We start from the raw sequence: 20,438 nt of genomic DNA, 5'->3' as shown, positions 1-20,438 counted from the left end.
CTGTAATTCTGCAAACTGTTAATAAATGCTTCAATCAATCTTCTAAATGCCTAAATTGTAATGTAAATATTGGAACAAAGTCTCCCTCTCACACCCCGAGACACGTCGTGACAAACTGTCCAGGTACAGTAGGACTATCAACACGTTTTCATTTGAGCCAGAAGGCCTGTTTACACGCCTCTCTCTCTCTCTCTCACACTGAGGCAAAAGTACTGTACAGTATGACTATCGTACATACATCCACAATATGAGCTGTCACTTCCTGTCATCTCTCATAAAAGTGCTTCTTTCATTTCCTCCTCCCCTCAGCCACACACACACGCACGCAGGAAGTGTCAAAGTCAGCCCTACTCTAGCCTCGGAAACCCAGACGTTTTATAGCCCTATACTCTCGCTGCGTACCTCTCTACCTGCTCTCTACACACACACACACACACACACGCGCACACGGCACACGCACACACACACTTCCTCTGCAGTCTGCATGTCATAGAATCTCTCTCTCTCTCTCTCTCTCTCTCTCTCTCTCTCTCTCTCTCTCTCTCTCTCTCAGTATCTCTCTCTCCTCTCCTCTCCTCTCCTCAGCGGTTCATAGCCTACTACAGGCAGCTCAACAAGTGTTCGACGTACTGCAGTCTGTAATCATCGACAATTTAATTCAGCTGGATCCAGTGCACGCACACTTGCAGCCACAACATGAGCATACGGAAACTAAGTGAGTAATAGAGTATTAGTATAACATATCATATATTCATTATCACTTCATATTATAGAGTGTTTGTGCATGTGCATGTGCGTGCAGCGTGTGCGTGCGTGTGTGCGTTATACGTGCGTCTGACTGTGTGTGGTAATCACCTGGGTGTGTTGTGTTGTTGCATGCTGTTGTTGGCAATGTGTTGCTGCATATTGCTGTCATTTGAGGGTTATGTTGACATCCCAAACTGAACTTTCAGTGTACTTATAGTCTTCTTTTTTGTCCATTGGCTGAAACGCTATCATCAATCATTTGATTTTGTAAGAGCTAGCAAGGTGTCGTCGTCTTTTAAATTAACTGATTTAGGAAGGACATGTGTAAGCTGGAAATGGTGCTATATAGCCTACTGTAAAAATCCGGAAATGCAGTCAAATATGTGACAGTATAGTGGCTCACGAGGGAGTGGTTTGTTTGATTGATTGACGTATTTATTAACAGTTTGCACAGAATTACAGTACATTTACAACTCAATACAAAAACTGTATTACACTTATTTACAAGAGGGTCCATTTTCAATTCATCATAACATTTAGAGACGTACACATATACACTTCTATATAGCCAAAAAACAGGAAATATTCATAGAGGAGGTAAAAAGGGAAAATATACAGTGAGGGGGGGGAAAAGGGGTGGGTGGGGGATTCAGAATTTACGCAGAATTGCAGCTGTCCGTAGGTGCCCTTTGAGAGCGGTTTTGAAGGAGTCAAGGGATTTGCATGTCTTAATGACTGTTGGTAGGGCATTCCACATTTTGGTGGTTGTCTGGTGAAATCAACTGGCATCAGGTCAAAAGTGTCCTTGAGCAAGACACTGAACCCCTAACTAACTGCTCCCAATGAGCAGGAATTCAAGTGCCTTGTGTGTCAAACAGCTGTTTAGAGACTATAAAAATATGTCACACGGTGCAAATGCATCCTGTTATAAATAGTTTTTTATTTATTGCTGTGCTGATGTTAAGAAGACGTCGAAATAAAAAAAAAGTCTTCTAAATCCTGACAGTTTTCTGAAATACCTATGTTTTTATATCAGTGGTTCTCAATATTTTATGTTAAGGACCCCAAAAACCATCTGTATTTGGCCACCGACCCCCATCTGAAAATATGCTGTTCCAGTGACCCCCCCCCCCCCCCCCCCCCCCCCCCGGAAGCAAATATTTGAGTTAAAAATGAAAGAATATATATTCAAAGATTTGAGTCACGAGTGCCGCGCTACGAGCTTGTAGTTCTGCTATTTTTCAATAGCTAAAGTATGAAATGATGCTTAAAACTAGAACTGAGCACTGCTCTCACTGCTCTGTAGAGCAGGGGTTCTCAACCTTTTTGCTGGGGACCCCCGGAAATGCTTTGGCCATGTCTCGTGACCCCCGCCCCGCCCCGCCCCCCTCCCCACCCCACCACCAATACAAACTGACCGCAAAAATAACCTTAATAATAGAGAAAAAGTAGAAAGATGCGGAAGTAGACGGTTCTTCCGGGTGTTTCAAAACGCCACTGAGCCAACTTCCACTGAAATGAATAGCCGGGCGGGCGGGGGGAGCTCTATCGCTCCGGTTCAGTCTCTATCCTTTTAACACTCCTATCTTCCCAACACCTCAAGGTTTCAAATGGTTCGGCAGCCTCACCAACCTGTCCTTCCGTCGCTCCCCTGATAAGTCCTCCGATAAGTCCAAGCCTGACGGAGCCGCCGCCCATAAAGACGAGGACGCCGGCCGTGACAGAGCTGCTGCTGCGCAGGCTACGGTGGACGACATGAGCGCCATGCGCCCGCGCACCGCCAGCTACGCCCGCTCCAGCGACAACTACACGCACATAGGCACCCTGCCGCGCCTACTGTCGAGGAAGAGAGACAAAAGCAGCAAAGGTAAAAGCCTAATAAAGCCAAAAATGCCAATGAATACCCCAAATCTCGGCCCACTCGCTCAGTCACACTCGGGTCAACTCCAGCATGGTGGTGTGTTACGGTAGCTTGGGCACCATTCCATTTCGGGTTCATGAACCGGGCAGTCGGGAGCGGACGATATCGCTACGTCATGCTGTTGTAGTGTTGTTTTGTAGTCATCAATCTTACTTTTCCCTCAAACCGATTTTTCTCAATAAAAGCAACAGGCTACGAGAGCTTTTATTGATGTTCTACCGGTTTGAGGGAAAAGGAAGTTCCGTTTGATTGACGTAACGATATCATCCGCTCCTGACCGGTTCACACAGCACTTTTGGAATAGAGACCAGGCTTTTCTCCTCCGAGGTGGAAAGCCTGGTGAGGCGAGGTTAGTGCTACGGTGAAATTGGTGACCTGCTAAAATATGTGACAATCGTGTAGTAGACAATCACATGTCGTCAGTGTCCGAACGTAAATCATTGACGTTTGTTTATTTAGCAGAGTTCAACCCATAGACTGTAAAAAATATGGACAAAGCGTTCCCCGGGTCTAACATGAACGTAAAATGAAGCCTGAAATTCCTTGCACTCTAATGCCATCTAATGCCAAGTCGCCATCTTTCTTGATCCGTTCTGGTCCAGCTGGCCATTGGCTGGCCCAGACAACGAGGCGGGACTTACCCCCTTCTTCTCCGTTGGTTTTTATTTTGACTCGAGTGGGTGGGGGATCCCGATCATAGACTGTAACGGTAGCCACGGGCCCACGCTCCTCAGAACATACGCGACTTTATGGTAATTTATTTTATAAATGGGACCATCATTTTCCAAAAAGAATATTATGACATTAGAAATGAGACTTTAAACTAGTGACTGGAATCAGAAAGTATTCATGACCATGTTTATTAAGGTAATACAGTCTAGGTGAAGTTGGGCCCAAATACATGGGCCTCTATGGAGCTATGGGGCTTTTTGGGTCCAGTCCAGCGCCACAACAGGCCATTATATGAACTTTCAGGAAGTCCCGATTTCAAAAGAGGCTTCACGAAATATCTGGCTGACTGCCCCCCTGGTTCAACCTCGTGGCGTTTAGGCCACGTTATGTGAAGTCCACAAGATCGTCACATATTTCGGCAGGACATATTTTATGCTATTTTTTTTTAAACATTTTCAAATGGTTCAAAAAGCTGATCTACAAGCTCACAACGTGTTGATGTGGATCAGCTAGTTGAACTATTTCAAATTGTTCACATTCTCTTGAAGTGTACGTAATTCCCTTTGTGTGTGTCTATCGTCTCTGTCGTGTGGAAAAGATCATAGGCCTACTGTATGTCCAAAACTGTTACTTTCCTGGATTCTAATTCGATAGTGACAAATAGCAAAAGTAGCAGGTCTACAAGATCAAAACGCTTGAACTATAAGCTATTCCTATATGTCCTGCTACACTTAAAGGACAACTTTAGTTTTTTTCAACCAAGGTTCATGTTTTAGGTTGTTATTAGAGAAAGTAAAAGATGAGTGTTCATTTTTTTTCATTTGCTGCTTTCTTTCGTTTTAGGGATTTTAGCTGTTTTTGACAGGGGGGCGGGGGCATTTGAGCACGGGGCAAAATATGTATTTCTTTACAAAATCTTATAGCGGTTTCTTTTTTTATTATTTACTATAGACTCCAAGAAATTACATCTGGCCACAAAAGATCACGGGATCTACTGAATGTGAAGGAGGCCTACTGGGGGGAAGCCACACTGTGTGTCATAGGCTCAATGTCAGTTTGACACATTCAGTAGATCCCGTGATCTTTTGTGGGTCTAGTTACTTACTTACTTACTCCTCTTCGTCCCCAATGGGACATAAGGCTTCATTGGGGTCTAGTAGGACTATATTAAATAATAAAAAAGACATCGCTAGAACATTTTGTAAAATAATAGATATTTAGCCCCATGCTCGAATGCCCCCGCCCCCCTATATCAACAACAGCAAAAATCCCCAAAACGAGAGAAAGCAGCAAATGAAACAAAATTAACACTCATCTTTTACTTTCTCTAATAATAACCTAAAACATGAACCTTGGTTGAAAAAAAACTTGTCCTTTAATAAATATATTGGACTGCATCAGTTTGCCTGCCTGGTTCTACTTCTGTTCTGGGTCCTCACCTGACACACCGTGACACCGTGTTCAATGTCTGTTCCCTCTCTTTCCTTTTTAGGGGGCCCCAGTAGTAAGAAGAGCAAAGAGAAGAAGTGCAGCAGCGTGTCTGCAGAGAATGAAGTCCGCAGGTCTCCCCTTCCTTCAGCCCTCTCGTCTGGGCCAGAGAATGAAGTCACGGATCGGGCGGCCATGAGAGACGGGCTGGGAGAAGAGCACACCTCCTCCTCAACCGTATCCACAGCTTCGACAAGGTGCAACAAGGTTCCCGAAGAGAACAATGTCGCACCAAGCGCACCCAGCATCTCTCCTGGAACTGCGCTGCAGGCCTCGAATGATCATGCACTGCCACCCGGTGGCTTGAACACCAAACTGCCACCGGAGATTTCAGGTATAGACCGACGGGGGGGGGGGGGGGGGAGTCGCATAATTAATTAATTAACTCTATGTCAGTGGTTTTCAATGATGGAACCAACCAAATGGTTCCTTATAGATCTTTAACTCTTTTTTTACGCTCTCAAGAATTAAATTATTGTTAAACACCTGCCTTACAGTTTTAGATAATGTAGAAGAATTTATATTTTGATCAACGTTTGATATCACTCCTATGTTACCAACATCTATACAACATGGAATTGTGGAACAAAATCTTGCTTAAAACAACATGTTAAAAAAGCTTTGGGTCTGAGTAGGCTAAATCTCATCAAAATGTCCATCCGTGGCTCAAATACAGAATAAAATGTGGGACCTTGATATGAAAAGGGTTGAAATTAAACCACTGCTCTACCATGTGCATCATCACCACACCATGCAGCAGATCATGTGACTGCGATGGCCGTAACTCCAAGGGAAGCTTTATTTCCAGCCACCACCGCCACCCAGGAGGGGAACCGTGCTGCCGTGCGTCACGTGGAAGAAGAAGAGACCAAAGTGGAGACGGGACAGGAGGACCTGGCATCCCGACCCGACCTGGCATCCCAACCTTCTGCCACTGGTTGCAGGTGAGAGATTTCTGAGGTCTTCATGCTATCTGTGAACATTATACAGGTTCAGGTTCATTTATTGCGAATTCACTGAGCACTAACTATGAGACCTAGCAGAACATGTCTGTCTGTCTGTCACACACACACACACGCACACGCTCACGCACATGCACAGTTGCACACGCACACAAAAACTTAACTTAAAAAAACACATAAAAAGAAAAAGCTTTAAAAAAAAACTTTAAAAAGAAAAAAAACTTAAGTTTTTGTGTCTTACGCCTTTTATTGGTTTTTTTGAAGGGACAGATAGTAGGCTGACAGGAAACGGGAGAGAGATGGGGGGATGACATGCTGTAAAGGCCGTGTCGGGCTCGGGAGTCGAACCCGCGGCACACTGCGACTGGATTACCAGTCGGGTGCCCAGACGGTTACGCCACCGCCTGGGCCATTTAATCCACATGATTTATTACGTCATCATTGAGAGCTAGTTATAAAAGTTATACCCTGACGTCATACGCATCGAATATGCTGGGACGGTGCATACGCATCGAATATCGTCCTGGGCGAAACTAGTACTTGCGCGCTCTGCTTGCGCAAGTAACAACCATCGGTTGTGCTGTTGGAAAGGCTACAAGAGAGCACATACAATTAAGCACACCGTGTGAATAGTGAATTAGGAGTGTGGCTTTTTATTTTATTTATAATAATAATAAATATTTTTTTATCCCACGATTTTGTAACCCATTTTTCACCCCTGTGTCAATTATCTAATGTGATCCCATGGGCTCTAACATATTGCAAACGTTCTTTCGCAGATAGGCTGAGATTTGAACGTTCGTAGCGGTCTACAGTACTTGCACGCTCTGCTTGCGCACTAGTAGGCCATTTATGGCCTAGTTGTGTGCAACAAGCAAGTAGTCACTCGACAGAGTGCAGTTCTAGTTAAAGTTAAAACACCAAAAGGGGTTCCCGGAACTTCCCGCCCAGAAGGGTTTAATGTCATTATCCCCGATAAATGACCACTCCATTGTCCATATAGCTTCCAGCCATTTTAATTTGGCTGGTGCATTTTGTTGAAGACTCAGGTGCTGCTTTGCGCAGGGTCATCATCATAGTGTGATGCCCGGGGGCTCAGCTGAAATAAATGCATATCATATACGTGTGTGTGTGTGTGTGTGTGTGTGTGTGTGTGTGTGTGTGTGTGTGTGTGTGTGTGTGTGTGTGTGTGTGTGTGTGTGTGTGTGTGTGTGTGTGTGTGTGTGTGTGTGTGTGTGTGTGTGTGTGTGTGTGTGTGTGTGTGTGTGTGTGTGTGTGTGTGTGTGTGTGTGTGTGTGTGTGTGTGTGTGTGTGTGTGTGTTGATCTTGGCATTCACCCTATTGGATCCAAAGCAGCTCATCAGTGATCACATGATTTCAGGCATTCATATTTCCATTGCCTTTAAAAGCACTAGGCTAGTATTTAGCATAATCTTACTCAAGCCTACATCAATCTCTCAATCTCAAGGGAGGCATTTCATTCATATAAAGCAAATTAGAATTGTGCGCCGTTAATAATTCATCCGCACGCAGTCACACTGCAGTTTACAGTATAGCACACCCTCCTTCATCCGACGGTGGTATAGCTTGTTTCAGCTCTTTTACGGTGGACCTTACTGTATAACACTCGATGATTTTACCACGGCGTATACAGTAAATACTGTCGCACAGTCGTATGCATGTATTTCAGTCGCATATATAGCGAGCTTTGAGAAGGGCATCGCTGAACATATAATGTATGTAATATGCAGTATATCAACGTTCCCAAGGTCCTCAGCAGCACTGCCTCTTGATCTGGACGGACTCTCTGTGAACATGTACAGCAATTACGCTCCGCCCCGGTCGTCCTCTGAGACCCGTCTTGTAAATCCGCCGTGGGAACATGCCCTGATTGAACTTAACCCATTCTGGGCGGGAAAAACCCCCTTTTGGTGTTTTTAAGCTACATACTTTAGCTATTGGAAAATAGCAGATCTAGCTTGTATAGGTGCTTGAAAATGCGGCACAAATCCTTGGAATGATATTTTCTTTCAGGGCGAACGTTTTTGAACTCAAATCTTTGCTTCTGAGGGGTTCCTGGAACAACATATTTTCAGATGATTCGGCGGCCAATTACATGCATTTCTGGGGGTCCTTGACATGAAAATGTTTGAGAACGACTGACATAGAAACATTGGGTTTTTCAGAAAACTGTCAGGATTTGTAGAATCGTCCTCGGGTCTAACTGGGTTAAAACCTCCTTGGGCATGTAATTGTCCATCGCTCTCTCTCTCTCTCTCTCTCTCTCTCTCTCTCGCGCGCTCCAGCCCCCCACCCCCTTATTCCCCAAAGCTCTCTCTCTCTCTCTCTCTCTCTCTCTCTCTCGTATCCCGAAGCTTTCTCTTTCTAATGTGTATCCCAAAGCGGCTGATAGCATGTGCCACAGACTGTTATACTGTACACACGGTGCAGCCGTTGACACTTGATCTCTCTGTGCATTATAAGTGCAAATGTGTGAGTTATGTGCGATGGGATATGCGGGGGCCCTGGAGATTTCAAATAAAAAGAGCAGGCCCTTTTATAGATGCGTGCATACCAGGGGTTGGTATATAGAGAACCATGTTCTCTCTCTCTCTCCAACTGAACTGCCTCAGCATTTAACAGTCCTGGAGTCTAGAAGTAGGTCATGGGAACACACTGTAATGTTTTCTGTCCTAACTGGACGCACCTGTTGCATCATGACATGTACATAATGGGCAAGGATACTGTACGGGGTGTGTACACGAAAAGTACGTTTTTGTCTTTGATTTAGCTATGATGTTTAGGGACGTTTTTATGCACTGCAGCCTTTTTTTAATTTACCTATTTTGGGGCGGGAACCCCTTTTGGGGTTTTAAGCATTATGTTATACTTTAGTTATTGAAAAATAAAAAAATCTACAAGCTCAAGCGCTACGAGCTTGTAGGTCTGCTATTTTTGGAAAATCGTGAATACATATTCTTTCAGAGTGAATGTCTTTAACTCAAATCTTTGCTTCTGGGAGAGTCCTTTGAACAACATATTTTCAGATGGGGGGGAGGCGGCCAAATACAGATCATTTTGCGGGTCCTGACTGACAGAAACTTCAGGTTTTTCAGAAAACTATCAGGATTTTGAAGACATTTGTAGATGTCTGGGTTTAACCCATTCTGGACGGTAACCACTTTTGGTGCAATATGTTATGCTTTAGCTATTGAAAAAAAGCAGATCTACAAGCTTGTAGGTCTGCTATTTTTGAAAAATCTAAGGTTCTAAAGATCTCAGGTCAAAAAGGGGATGACAGCATTGCAACATGGTCCGAATGGAAAGGGGTGCGTTGCAATCATGGTGTATACGCAGTATACTTCAGTATGCTACCGACATGCATGTTTTCAACATTCAGTTGCTATGGGAGACGTGAAAACAATTATCACTATTTCAGCTAATAATGATAAAAGAGAAAGGAAAAACTTATGGACCTTTTGTGTAGATTACTGAATAGTGTTTACAGGAAATTCACAAATGTTAGGAAGTTCGAAGGACATCCCCAACGTTTATTGGATTTCAAGACTAACTTATCCCTTCTATTCTGTTTTTAGCCAAATGGAGCCTACCGGAAACCAGGTGGAATATGTCCAGGTAAGACTGCTGTTGTGTGTGTGTGTGTGTGCGTGTGCGTGTGCGTGTGTGTGGCCTCGTTAAGCCACAATTATACATTGTTGTTCCACGGTGTCTTACCCGAGCCATGGGGAAAAAGGGGGGTGGGGGACTCAGACTTTTACAGGGGCCAGTTTTGAATTGCAGCCGTCCGTAGGTGCCCTTTGAGAGCAGTTTTGAAGGAGTCAAGGGATTCACATGTCTTAATGACTGTGTTGGTATGGCATTCCACATTTTGGTGGAATAAGCCATTCCAGCCTGTCAAAATGGGCAGGGGTGAGGTGCGTTCGGGGAGTGAGGCCAAGTAGTAGCCTGTCTGGAGCCTTGTTTTAAGGGCCTAGTTTGAGGTGCATTCATAGTCGAAGACACCTTGGCCAGTGAGGAGATCCTGTATAGGAATGTTGTTCTTTGGTTGACCTTTTTGATTACGTTGGTGGCCATTTTATCACCGGAAAGATTTGCCTCCAGGATGGAACCTAGGCAGGTAATTTCATCTTTTCGTGTGATAATATTGTCACCCACTCTAGAAGCCATCTATCTGCCCTGCTGAGATTACTATTTGATCCAAAGAGAATGGATTCAGTTTTTTCCTAGGTGTAAAGATAGTTTGTTATCAGCAAGCCAGGTGCAGATTCTACCGAGTTCAGAGCTGAGGGCCTCCTTTTCAACCTGCAGTTTGTTCCTGTCCGAGACCAGCAACTTGCCGCGTCCAGTTGCAGTCACAAGCAGAAGTCTGTGTTCTACATGGGCAAAATTAGCCAATCTACAAGCTCACAGTGTCAACATGTCTCATCCGTCTCATCCGTGTGTGTGTGTGTGTGTGTGTGTGTGTGTGTGTGTGTGTGTGTGTGTGTGTGTGTGTGTGTGTGTGTGTGTGTGTGTGTGTGTGTGTGTGTGTGTGTGTGTGTGTGTGTGTGTGTGTGTGTGTGTGTGTGTGCGTGTGCGCGTCATCACATTAGCAGTTTTGCAATTTTCAGCGCTAGAATGTTTTGATTGTATTCTGCCCTATAAACAAAACACACGGGCAACCCTGTTCTGAATTAATTCCAATATCTTCCAGCAATATTAGATTAGCCGTTCATGTGAGCTTTAAAATGTAATTGTAGATGATTACTATAGCCCCTTATACTTTTCCAATTATGTGTCCATTTCAGCAGGTCCATCTTGCGTTCAGCCTAATTCGGTTTGCCATTAGCTAATTAAATCTGGAGTCAGCAGCAGTGCTGTCAGCAGTATATATGTTGCAATCCCTCAGCGGCCACTGGGTGGTGCTGTAACACTGATTTATGTATAACTGGCAGGCATGAACCAAAAAGGAAGCAAAATGACCTTGGATCATAACATGGGCAACTGGCGGTACCTCAAAATTGTACTTAAGTACAGTACTTAAGTAAAAGTACTTAGTTACTTTCCACCACTGATGCCGCTCCAATTACAGTGGTTCTGCTTAAAGCTGGTGGACACGCACGCCGATTCTATAAACCAGTGTTTCTCCAACCTTTTCAATTCAAGGACCACCAGTTTGATACGCGGTAAATTAGGCCAGTTTGCTATCATTTGTTTTATGTCTGGGACCCCCCAATTTTCACTGTCAAATCCCCAGTGTTTTATTTAACTCAGTGTAGAAATTGAACCAACTGGACCCATTTGGTTGTGGACCTGTGAAGCTCCCTTTGGTTCCCAACTATCAATAATTTAGCCAGGGGACCCCCTGGAACCGCCTCAAGGACCCCTGGGAGTCCCCAGACTCCATATTATAGGAACCAGCGTTACCAGCGCTTATAAACTGCCTGGGAGACTGAGGAAAGCAGAGAGGGGATTTACATTTCTAACTTTACCGAGCTGTTGAACTCCTGGGCAGTGGTGGAAAGGAACTAAGTACTTATACTTAAGTACTGTACTTAAGTACAATTTTGAGGTATTTGTACTTTACTTGAGTATTTCCAATTTCCAAAACTTTTACTTCTACTCCACTACATCTCAGAGCCAAGATTTGTACTTTTCCTCCATTACAATTATTTGAAAACTTAAGTTACTAGTTACTTTGGAGATTATAATTAAAACATACATTAACCACTTCAACCCTATACATTTCGGCCCTTTGAAAATAGACGATCTACAAGCTCACAATGCGTCGCGACACATTCTGCAATATGAGTACTTCTACTTTTAGTACTTTAAGTACATTTTTGTACTTCTACTAATTTTCAATTCCGTACTTTTACTTGTAACAAAGTAGTTCTAAATTGCAGTAATGGTACTTGTACTTAAGTAAAACAATTGAGTACTTCTTTCCACCACTGCTCCTGGGATTGATTGATTGAGTGGTAAAAGCCTTCTCCTGTGACTCTGACTCATATTCCACTTCGTAAAACGAATGCATTTTGTCTGCGAGTTCGACTAACCACAACAAATCGACTATACGGTGGCGTAATACTCCATTTAAACGCAAGCGGAAATGGTGGATCTGTGTTGTGAGCTACGTTTGAAAGATTTCGAATATGGTTTGAAGTGGTTGAGTTCAGTTTATGGTTTATAAAAACAAACAAAAAAACATTTTGCTTGTAAGTTAGACGTTCTCAAATATAGACAGTTTAATCCAACTAAATACATTCTAATTACAAAATAGTTGTGAACCGTAAATCAATTGATATTAAAATAGGCCATTCCGCTTGACTTCCTAAGACCCCCCCCCCCCCCCCTTGACTGCGGTGCTTTGTGTCATTACGGTGATGTCATTCATAACCTTATATGGAGCCCCAGATGTCAGATGTCAAAGATCTAATCTGGATGAATAGGTCCGTTATCGCATTGCTAGCTTGTAGATCTGCCATTTTCAAAAAGACTGTTATACATTTGAAATCTTGAAACGGGGGACTTTCTGCATAACGAGCACGTTTTACTTTTGGTACTTTTAAGTACATTTTGATGGCCAATACTTTTACTCATGTATACTTTATGGATTTTTTTTACTTGTAACAGAGCATTTCTATGTTGCAGTATTGGTACTTTTACGTGAGTAAAACATGAACGTGAGTGCCGTGCCCGTCCCCCCTTGTGCGTCGACCCACCCACGCCCCGCTGCTTCCAGCCCTACAGTGTCTGTCTCCCTGCACTCCTCTAAAACATTCATGACAGCTGATGTTTAAATCAGGACCTGGCCCCCGGTGTTCAGAAGAGAACGGCGTCATCCCACCTCTATCTATTGACTTAGAATGCGCTCACTCACTCACCTGCACACGCACGCACATACACACACACACACACACACACACACACACACACACACACACACACACAGATGCATGTCGGCACGTGCGCGCACGTCGCGATGCAAGACAATGAGGGGAAAACGAATCTCTCTGAGTGATCTGATTTGACATGAGAAGAGCAGTCTGAAAGACAGAGGCCCAATCAATGGATGAATCCCTGGAGCACATGTATTCATGCTTTCCATTGTGTGTGTGTGTGTGTGTGTGTGTGTGTGTGTGTGTGTGTGTGTGTCCATTATTATACCGTAGCAGCGTTGAGGGCCAGGGTCAGTCGGAGAGCACTGTTTTTTTAACCGTTTTATTTTTTTACTGTATTATCTTTTTCTTTTCACTTTCAGTATACAATGTCTTCTTTTTAATAGGGGGGGGGGGGCTGCTGCTTTATAAGCATTATTGTAAGTCTGGTGAATGATTTAGGCCTCTTGTCTATAGTGTGGCAATCTGCGCGCGCGCGAGACCAGGGAGCCGTGTGTTTGCACGTGCACATGAGTATTTCTATCTATAGATGTGTGTGCATATTTCAGTGTACGCTACACTTCACTACAGTATGAGTGTGGGTGCGCTGCAGTGTTCCACTGTGTGTGTGTATGTGTGTGTGTGTGTTTGTGTGTGTGTTTGTGTCTGCAGCCCAGCCCTGCTTTGTCTCTCAACCTCTTTAGTGGTTTGGAGGTTCTTTGAAGGGAGGGTTGGGGGGGGGGGGGATCATATGTGGTTCATTAACATATGTTTGGCACACGACTCGCCCATTGAAGCTTTAAACAAAATTATGCTCAGTGTGTGTGTGTGTGTGTGTGTGTGTGTGTGTGTGTGCGTGCGTGCGTGCGCACACTTGCACGTGTGTGGGGGTGTCAGCTGTGTGTTAACACTCTTGATTAAGAAACTGGTTTGAATGTACAGAATGTGTGCCCTACTGCCCCATGCGATTTAATCAATTGTGTGTGTGTGTGTGTGTGTGTGTGTGTGTGTGTGTGTGTGTGTGTGCGCGCGCGTGTGCTCGTGTGCGCGTGCGTGCGTGCACGGTACAAGAAAGAGACTGTTGCAGTAGATTGAGTTAGGATGGCGCCGCTGTTGAATGGGAGATGCGTAAAATTCCACGGCTTGCCTTTGCTAACTCGCCCAGCCAAGGTCTTCTTCTGTTACTGTCATCACACACACACAATCAGGCAGGCTGACAAAGATCACACCGCCACCTCCCCCCTCCCCCCCCCCCCCCCCCCCCCCTGCCGCTCGCAAACGCACAACGAGAGCGAGAGAGACACAAACACACATCCACATGAAAAAAAGGAGACGGATATAGCTGCAACCATAGTCAGTATTCTCAACCCATTCCGGCCAGGTGTTTAAGCATCATGTTATACTTTAGCTATTGAAAAATAGCAGATCTACAAGCTCATAGTGCGGCACCGAGTGCCGCGCTACGAGCTTGTAGGTCTGCTGTTTTTGGAAAATCGTGAAAGTGTGGTGCAAATCTTTGAATATATATATTTTTTTTTTCAGAGTGATTTTTTTTTAACTCAAATCAAATTGCTTCTGGGGGGTGCCTGGAACGATGGAGGGGTATAGGCGGCCACATTTTTGGGGGTCCTTGACATGTAGTTTGAGAACCACTGGCATAGACACACAAATGGCACCCTTTTCCCATTGTTTGGATCTATTATTACAGTCTCATGCAGGGTTACATTTGTTAACCCTGCAGTTATTAAATTAGTTATTGTGTGGACATAGACACAGCATCTATGGGGCCAATTAACCCATTTAGGCCTGGCGTCGAAAAAAAAAAAAAAGTTTTCTAAATCCTGACAGTTTTCTGAAAAGCCTTATGTTTCTGTATCAGTGGTGCTCAATATTTCACGTCAAGGAACCAAAAAATTATATGTAATATGCCTCACCCCCCCCCCCCCCCAGGGACCTCCCCAGAAGCAAATATGTGAGTTAAATATGTTCACTCTGTAATAATATATATTCAAAGATTTGAGGCACTTTTCGTTTTCACGGTTTTTCAAAAATAGCAGACCTACAAGCTCGTATATGAGCTTTGTACATCTGCTATTTTTCAATAGCTAAAGTATAACATAATGCTTTAAAAACACCAAAAAGGGGTTCCCGACCCCAAAATAATACGAGGCTATTGTTTGGGATGTGTCTTTGAGGCATATATCTGGTGTGTCAATACGGATTAACCGGTCGGCGAATAGAAGACACCCTGTGAAAACACGCTGATGGCTATCTGCCGCACACAGATCATTAGCCATATATATATACCCTGCTAGCCTCTGCTGAGCACAGTCTTTGTTGATAGATGCACGTGCGCACACACACACACACACACACGCACGCGCACACACACTGCACGCACACACACACACACGCACGCGCACACACACTGCACACACACACACACACACACACACACATTGACACGCAGGCATTATGCACACTCAGATTAGAATCATGACACCCAATTCTCCCTTACAAGGCCTACAGACTTAGGCACGCATGCACGTATGCAGGCAGGCACACACACACACACACACACACACACACACACACACACACACACACACACACACGTGTTTATCCCCCCTCTGCTTTTTTTCATTCACACTCAAATAAGCACACACACTCAAATACACACGAGAGCACAAACACACACACGCACACAAACACACACACACACACACACACACGCAAACACACACACACACACGCGCGCGCGCAAGCACACACACGCTTCGTTCATTAAGCGTTGCGCTCGCAGGCACACGCGGGGATCCTCCATTGTGCTCCCCATCAGCCCGCGGGATGGGGTTCACTAATTAATATTTAACTGAAGAACTGCTGCCTCCGAGCAAGGGAGGAGATGGAGAGATATAGAGAGAGGGAGAGCAAAGGAAGAGGAGAGAGAGAGGAACGACACGGGGGGGGAAGAAAAGGATGGAGGGAAGCAGTTCTCATTTATAGTTTTAGTCACATTTTTGTCACCCGGAATGGTTTAGTGTTGTGTCTAGTTTTAGGTTTCACATTCCCGCACCTAATACTTCGGTAGACTCGATGCGAATGGGCGGAGAAATTGGGATTCTTGCACATTTAATCTGCTGCGGTTTGCCTTCACACTGTCATCCGCAGCAATTGTAAACGCAGCAGGGGGGACCTTTATCAATGTGTTCCATTCATAAACTCTCTCTCAATATACGCACACAGCCACGCACTGTTCTTTTGGTCATGGAGGCACAGCGCTGAGCGCACTGATATAACAGACAGCAGCGCAAAATGTTTACAAGTTTATCGAAATGAAAGTCCCTACTCCCCAGTCCCCACACAGTGACAGCACTCCATGTTTACGGCACAGACAGACAGACAGAATATTCTGTAGGCTATAATACTATTACACTGCACTGCAGTGTTTATGTGTTTTCTTAAGCAATTGATTAATGTACTCGTCCTCATTTCGATCAGGACTTCAGTCTCCTCATTCGACCACGTCTATCCACGGTAAGGGGACATCTTTGCGCTGCGTAAAATATGCCTTCTCCGTCTCCAACTGTGTTCAGCTCCTCACCCGCCACATTGTTTCATTGTTTCATTTCCTTTATTTACTGCGGAGTGCATTCACACCTGCACCGAATCATAATCAAGTGCGATTGGAAGCGAAGCGAAACCCCCGTTTTTGCTCGGAGTAGTAGCGGTTCTTTGATACGCATTAGGATTCGAATGAGCCTTCACACCTGCCAAACGAAGTGCACTTTCTGAAAATGCGCAGCAGGATTCGTTTTAATCGCAGCAAAGCTTTCTGGTGTGAATGTCACCTACAAAGTTTCACAAGATTTTAGTCGACTAAATCTACAGTTGATTTTGTCTGCTATTTCCAGCATGCAACCAAGTGTAAAATGACTTATACTGCTGGATCTCTTGTCCACTAGTCCCTTCCTAACATTTTAGTCTAGTTTTTATCTGTTGACGAAATTGTCAATACATTTAGTCGTATAGTTTTAGTCATCATAGCTTAGTTTTCATTTAGTTTCCATTTAGTTTTCGTCAGTGAAAAAAGGCCGAACATTTTTCGTCTTAGATTTCAGACAACACTGGAGGGAAGTGTAGGGAAGAATTACGGTCGTGGTGAGTAGGGCATATTCATTGCACTGGAAGATACTACAAATTAAAATGAATTACAAATTCTGCTTGCCATTTGCTTTGGACTTGAGAACAAATTGCACGGGGCAGACATGACTATAAGACAAAAACTTACACGTACATACAATACAGAGCCTATTACTGAAATATACAAAGAATTGATTGACATTGATATGCATGACATACATATGCAAGGACCCCCTCCCCCATTGTGAAATGGCTTCTTCTTTTTTTTTTTTAAGAAGGAAAATGAGGTTTATTTAAAAAGAAAATCTTATTTTCAATTGCGGACACCTTGAGGGGGTCTTCAGGCAAAGTGTAATTTGCATTCACAGTATGGGGGTGGGGGGGGGCAAGGAGGGATTAAAGGGGAACAAGGACAGAGATATATGGGACAAGGAGATAGTGGAGGTGGTGAGGAGACGAGGGATATACAGAAGATAAGCATAATGGAATGTGCAAGACAAGCAAAATAGGAGCAGTGGAGTGGAATGTCATGCAGAGCAAAAAAAGACAGATAACGCCATGTATACGTTTTAAAGGTAAATTCAGTGATTTCATTTATTTGTGATAATCCTCCCTACTATAGAGTGGGCTGACCATATAAGGAGTTTCTCCCTGTCCCCAGTTAACCCCTAGGGGTAAAAACAAACAAACGTATAGGTTCAGTTTTTGGCTAGGTGGCCCAGCCTTCATCCAATCGGGATAGAGAGGGGCCTTCCGCCAATCATGATCAAGCGGGGGGGCGGGGCCTTGGTGTGTGTGCTGTTTGGCCTGTCGCGCGCGCGCGCGTGTGTTGTGTGTGTGTCCACTGTAGAGCGTGTGGCATGTGCACATCTTGTTACCGGGGCGGACCGGGGGGTGGTGTGTGTGTGTGTGTGTGTGTGTCGCCTTGTCTTCCTGCCATTCTCTGAGCTGTGATCTGACTCCCTACCATGCATTCATGATGCAGATTAGCAACATGATTATACTGTTATCCCCAGACTCTGTGCGTGCGTGGTGCGTGCAGTGCGTGGTGGTGTGGCTGCGTGCGTGAGAAACTGTGAGAGGAGGTGATTTCTCTATTGAATATATAGTATAATATAGTCTATTGAATATTCACAACATTGGCCATTTTGCTCTAACCTCATATATTTGCGGGTGGACATTTTATCATTTAATTAATTTAAAGGCAAATGGCTTGGAGTGTGAATATAGTCAATATTGGCCGGTGTCTCTCTCTCTCTCTCTCTCTCTCTCTCTCTCTCTCTCTCTCTCTCTCTCTCTCTCTCTCTCTCTCTCTCTCTCTCTCTCTCTCTCTCTCTCTCTCTCTCTCTCTCTCCCCCCCCCCCCCTATAAGTGCACTGTCAGAATGTGGGATGCTGTCAAGGTTGTTGCTGTGTTACCATGGTGAAGCGTCCTCAATGATGTCACTGACTCAACACTCCTGCATGAGGTCACAGAGCCCGCCCTCCTGGTGTGTGTGTGTGTGTGTGTGTGGTTGTGTTGAGTGTGAAATGGGCCGTTCAAAATCATATAGCATTTTCTCCTTGTAGCACACCTGCCTGTGTGTTTCAGCTGCTAACGAGGTGTCTATTGCAGCAGTCTGCGTCGCTTTTTACAACCGCATCATTACATCCTGACACATGAACACAGGGAACGTGCCACATAAATGGTAAACGGTGCATTTATATAGCGCCTCTATCCAAGGCGCTTTACATATATATAGACTGTGCATTACATTCACCCATTCACACACACATTCACACACCGATGGCGGCGGAAACCATGCAAAGGCACCGACCAGCACATCAGGAGCAATTAGGGGGTTCAGTGTCATTGCTCAAGGACACCTCAACGCTAACTCTGGGTGGAGCCCACAGGGTTCGAACCGGGAACCTTGTGGTTACCATGGTCCGGCCACCGCCACCGCCGACATCAAATCAAAGGGGGCTTCAGCCCCTGCCCCTTTTATACCCGTCTGTACAACAACCGCCCTTTCCAGACCACGAATGCAGCATTTCACTACATGGTGAAAGAAATGCAAAATGCCTCTCCTTTCCATGCCATGTACCGGAAGGAAGGCCGCATTCAGGAGAATTGCTTTTTTCCCCCCCGAAGTCTCCTGAACTTGAACGCATCATTTTGCGCTGAACAAATTTGTTTTCGAAAATCCATGTCGTTACACACCGCATCTCCACTATAGCTAAAGACTAGTGTGTGTGTGTGTGTGTGTGTGTGTGTGTGTGTGTGTGTGTGTGTGTGTGTGTGTGTGTGTGTGTGTGTGTGTGTGTGTGTGTGTGTGTGTGTGTGTGTGTGTGTGTGTGTGTGTGTGTGTGTGTGTGTGTGTGTGTGTGTGTGTGTGTTCATGCGTGCGTGCGTGTTCATGCATTCTTTCCCCCGCCACCCCTGCAGTTGAGTTTCTTTCAGAGCCAAATAATGGACAGATTCCTTTGAGAGGGTCTCCTAATCTATTCCCCCCCCCCCCACCCCCCCTATAGCGATACTATTCACTCCCTCTTATCATGTATTTAACCACCATATCTCTCTCTCTCTCTCTTGTCTTTCTTCCTGCTTCCATCTCCCATCACTTTTTGTCCTCCTTTTCTCCTTAAAAAAAATAAACCCCCTCATGATTCTCTCCTCCCCGTCACCGTATTGTCTCAGTGAGGTTGGAAAGCAAAAGCGGGGGTGGGTTGGGTATAGGGTGGGTGGGGTCTTGTGGTGGTGGTTGCAATTCGACAGCACTTCTCTCTCTCTCTCTCTCTCTCTCTGCCTGTGCCTGCCAGCAACCCCCCACCCACACCCCGCCTCCCTGCCTCCCTCACACTCCCCTTGGCCGGCCCTCCCCCCACCCACACTCCTTTCATCAGCAAGCAATGAGGTAATCCCTAGCAGCCGCGTGAAGCGCAGCAAGTGCAGAGAGAGAGAGAGAGAGAGAGAGAGAGAGAGAGAGAGAGAGAGAGACCCGGCGTGGGGCAGGAGCACCAGAGATGTCAGTATAACGTTGCCCTGTAGCCGACAGCCGTGATCGGAACCAGCTGTGTTATGTTAGCAGCTACAGTCGTATTAGCTATACATACCGGTCCAATCACTATATAGGATCGGTTACTATAGCGTTTAAATAGCGGGGTTTGGTCCCATTTCGCGTTTGGTTTCTTGCTGTTGACCGGGACTCGACCGGGACTACTGCCTGCCTGCTATAGCCCTGCCGGCCGGCCGGACGGGGAGAGAGAGAGAGAGAGAGAGAGAGGGAGGCAGTATAGGGGTGTCGGGACAGGGCTTGGACAGGTTCCTCCTCCAAGGGACAGGAGAGGACAGGACAGGACAGGAGAGGACAGGACAGGAGAGGACGGTCCACGTTGGGTGTATACTTGGAGGACAGGAGGGAGACGAGAGAGGACGTGAGAAGAAGGAAAACAGGAGCGGTCGGTGGAGGATATATTATATATACTATCCGAGGTGTTGAGGAGGAGAGGACTGGTGGGGTCAGGCGTGAGGAAGAGGAGCAGCAGAGAGGAGGAGGACGAGGGCGGCCGGGTTGGCCCAGGAGGTGGTAGTGTAGGTACCGAGGAGAGGAGAGGAGCCCAGGAGGTGGTAGTGTAGGTACCG

At 45.3% G+C, this 20,438-nt stretch overlaps 1 protein-coding gene across 1 annotated transcript in view; it reads left to right on the top strand.

Annotated features, from left to right (window-relative positions):
- Window positions 1-696: 696 nt before the first annotated feature.
- The window catches only part of sh2d3ca (SH2 domain containing 3Ca), a gene marked incomplete at both ends in the record, with an annotated part of 91,775 nt that continues 72,033 nt past the window's right edge, over window positions 697-20,438 (top strand). The window contains 5 exon segments of the mRNA XM_083793240.1: window positions 697-715; window positions 2,351-2,614; window positions 4,833-5,162; window positions 5,637-5,772; window positions 9,387-9,426. Coding sequence (XP_083649366.1) covers window positions 697-715; window positions 2,351-2,614; window positions 4,833-5,162; window positions 5,637-5,772; window positions 9,387-9,426 — 789 coding nt within the window.

This window comes from Protomyctophum parallelum (genome assembly GCF_964188405.1).
Source record: "Protomyctophum parallelum genome assembly, chromosome: 21".
NCBI lineage: Eukaryota > Metazoa > Chordata > Actinopteri > Myctophiformes > Myctophidae > Protomyctophum > Protomyctophum parallelum.
Note: the sequence above shows the minus strand (reverse complement) of the source record. Positions and strands in the feature narration are given on the sequence as shown.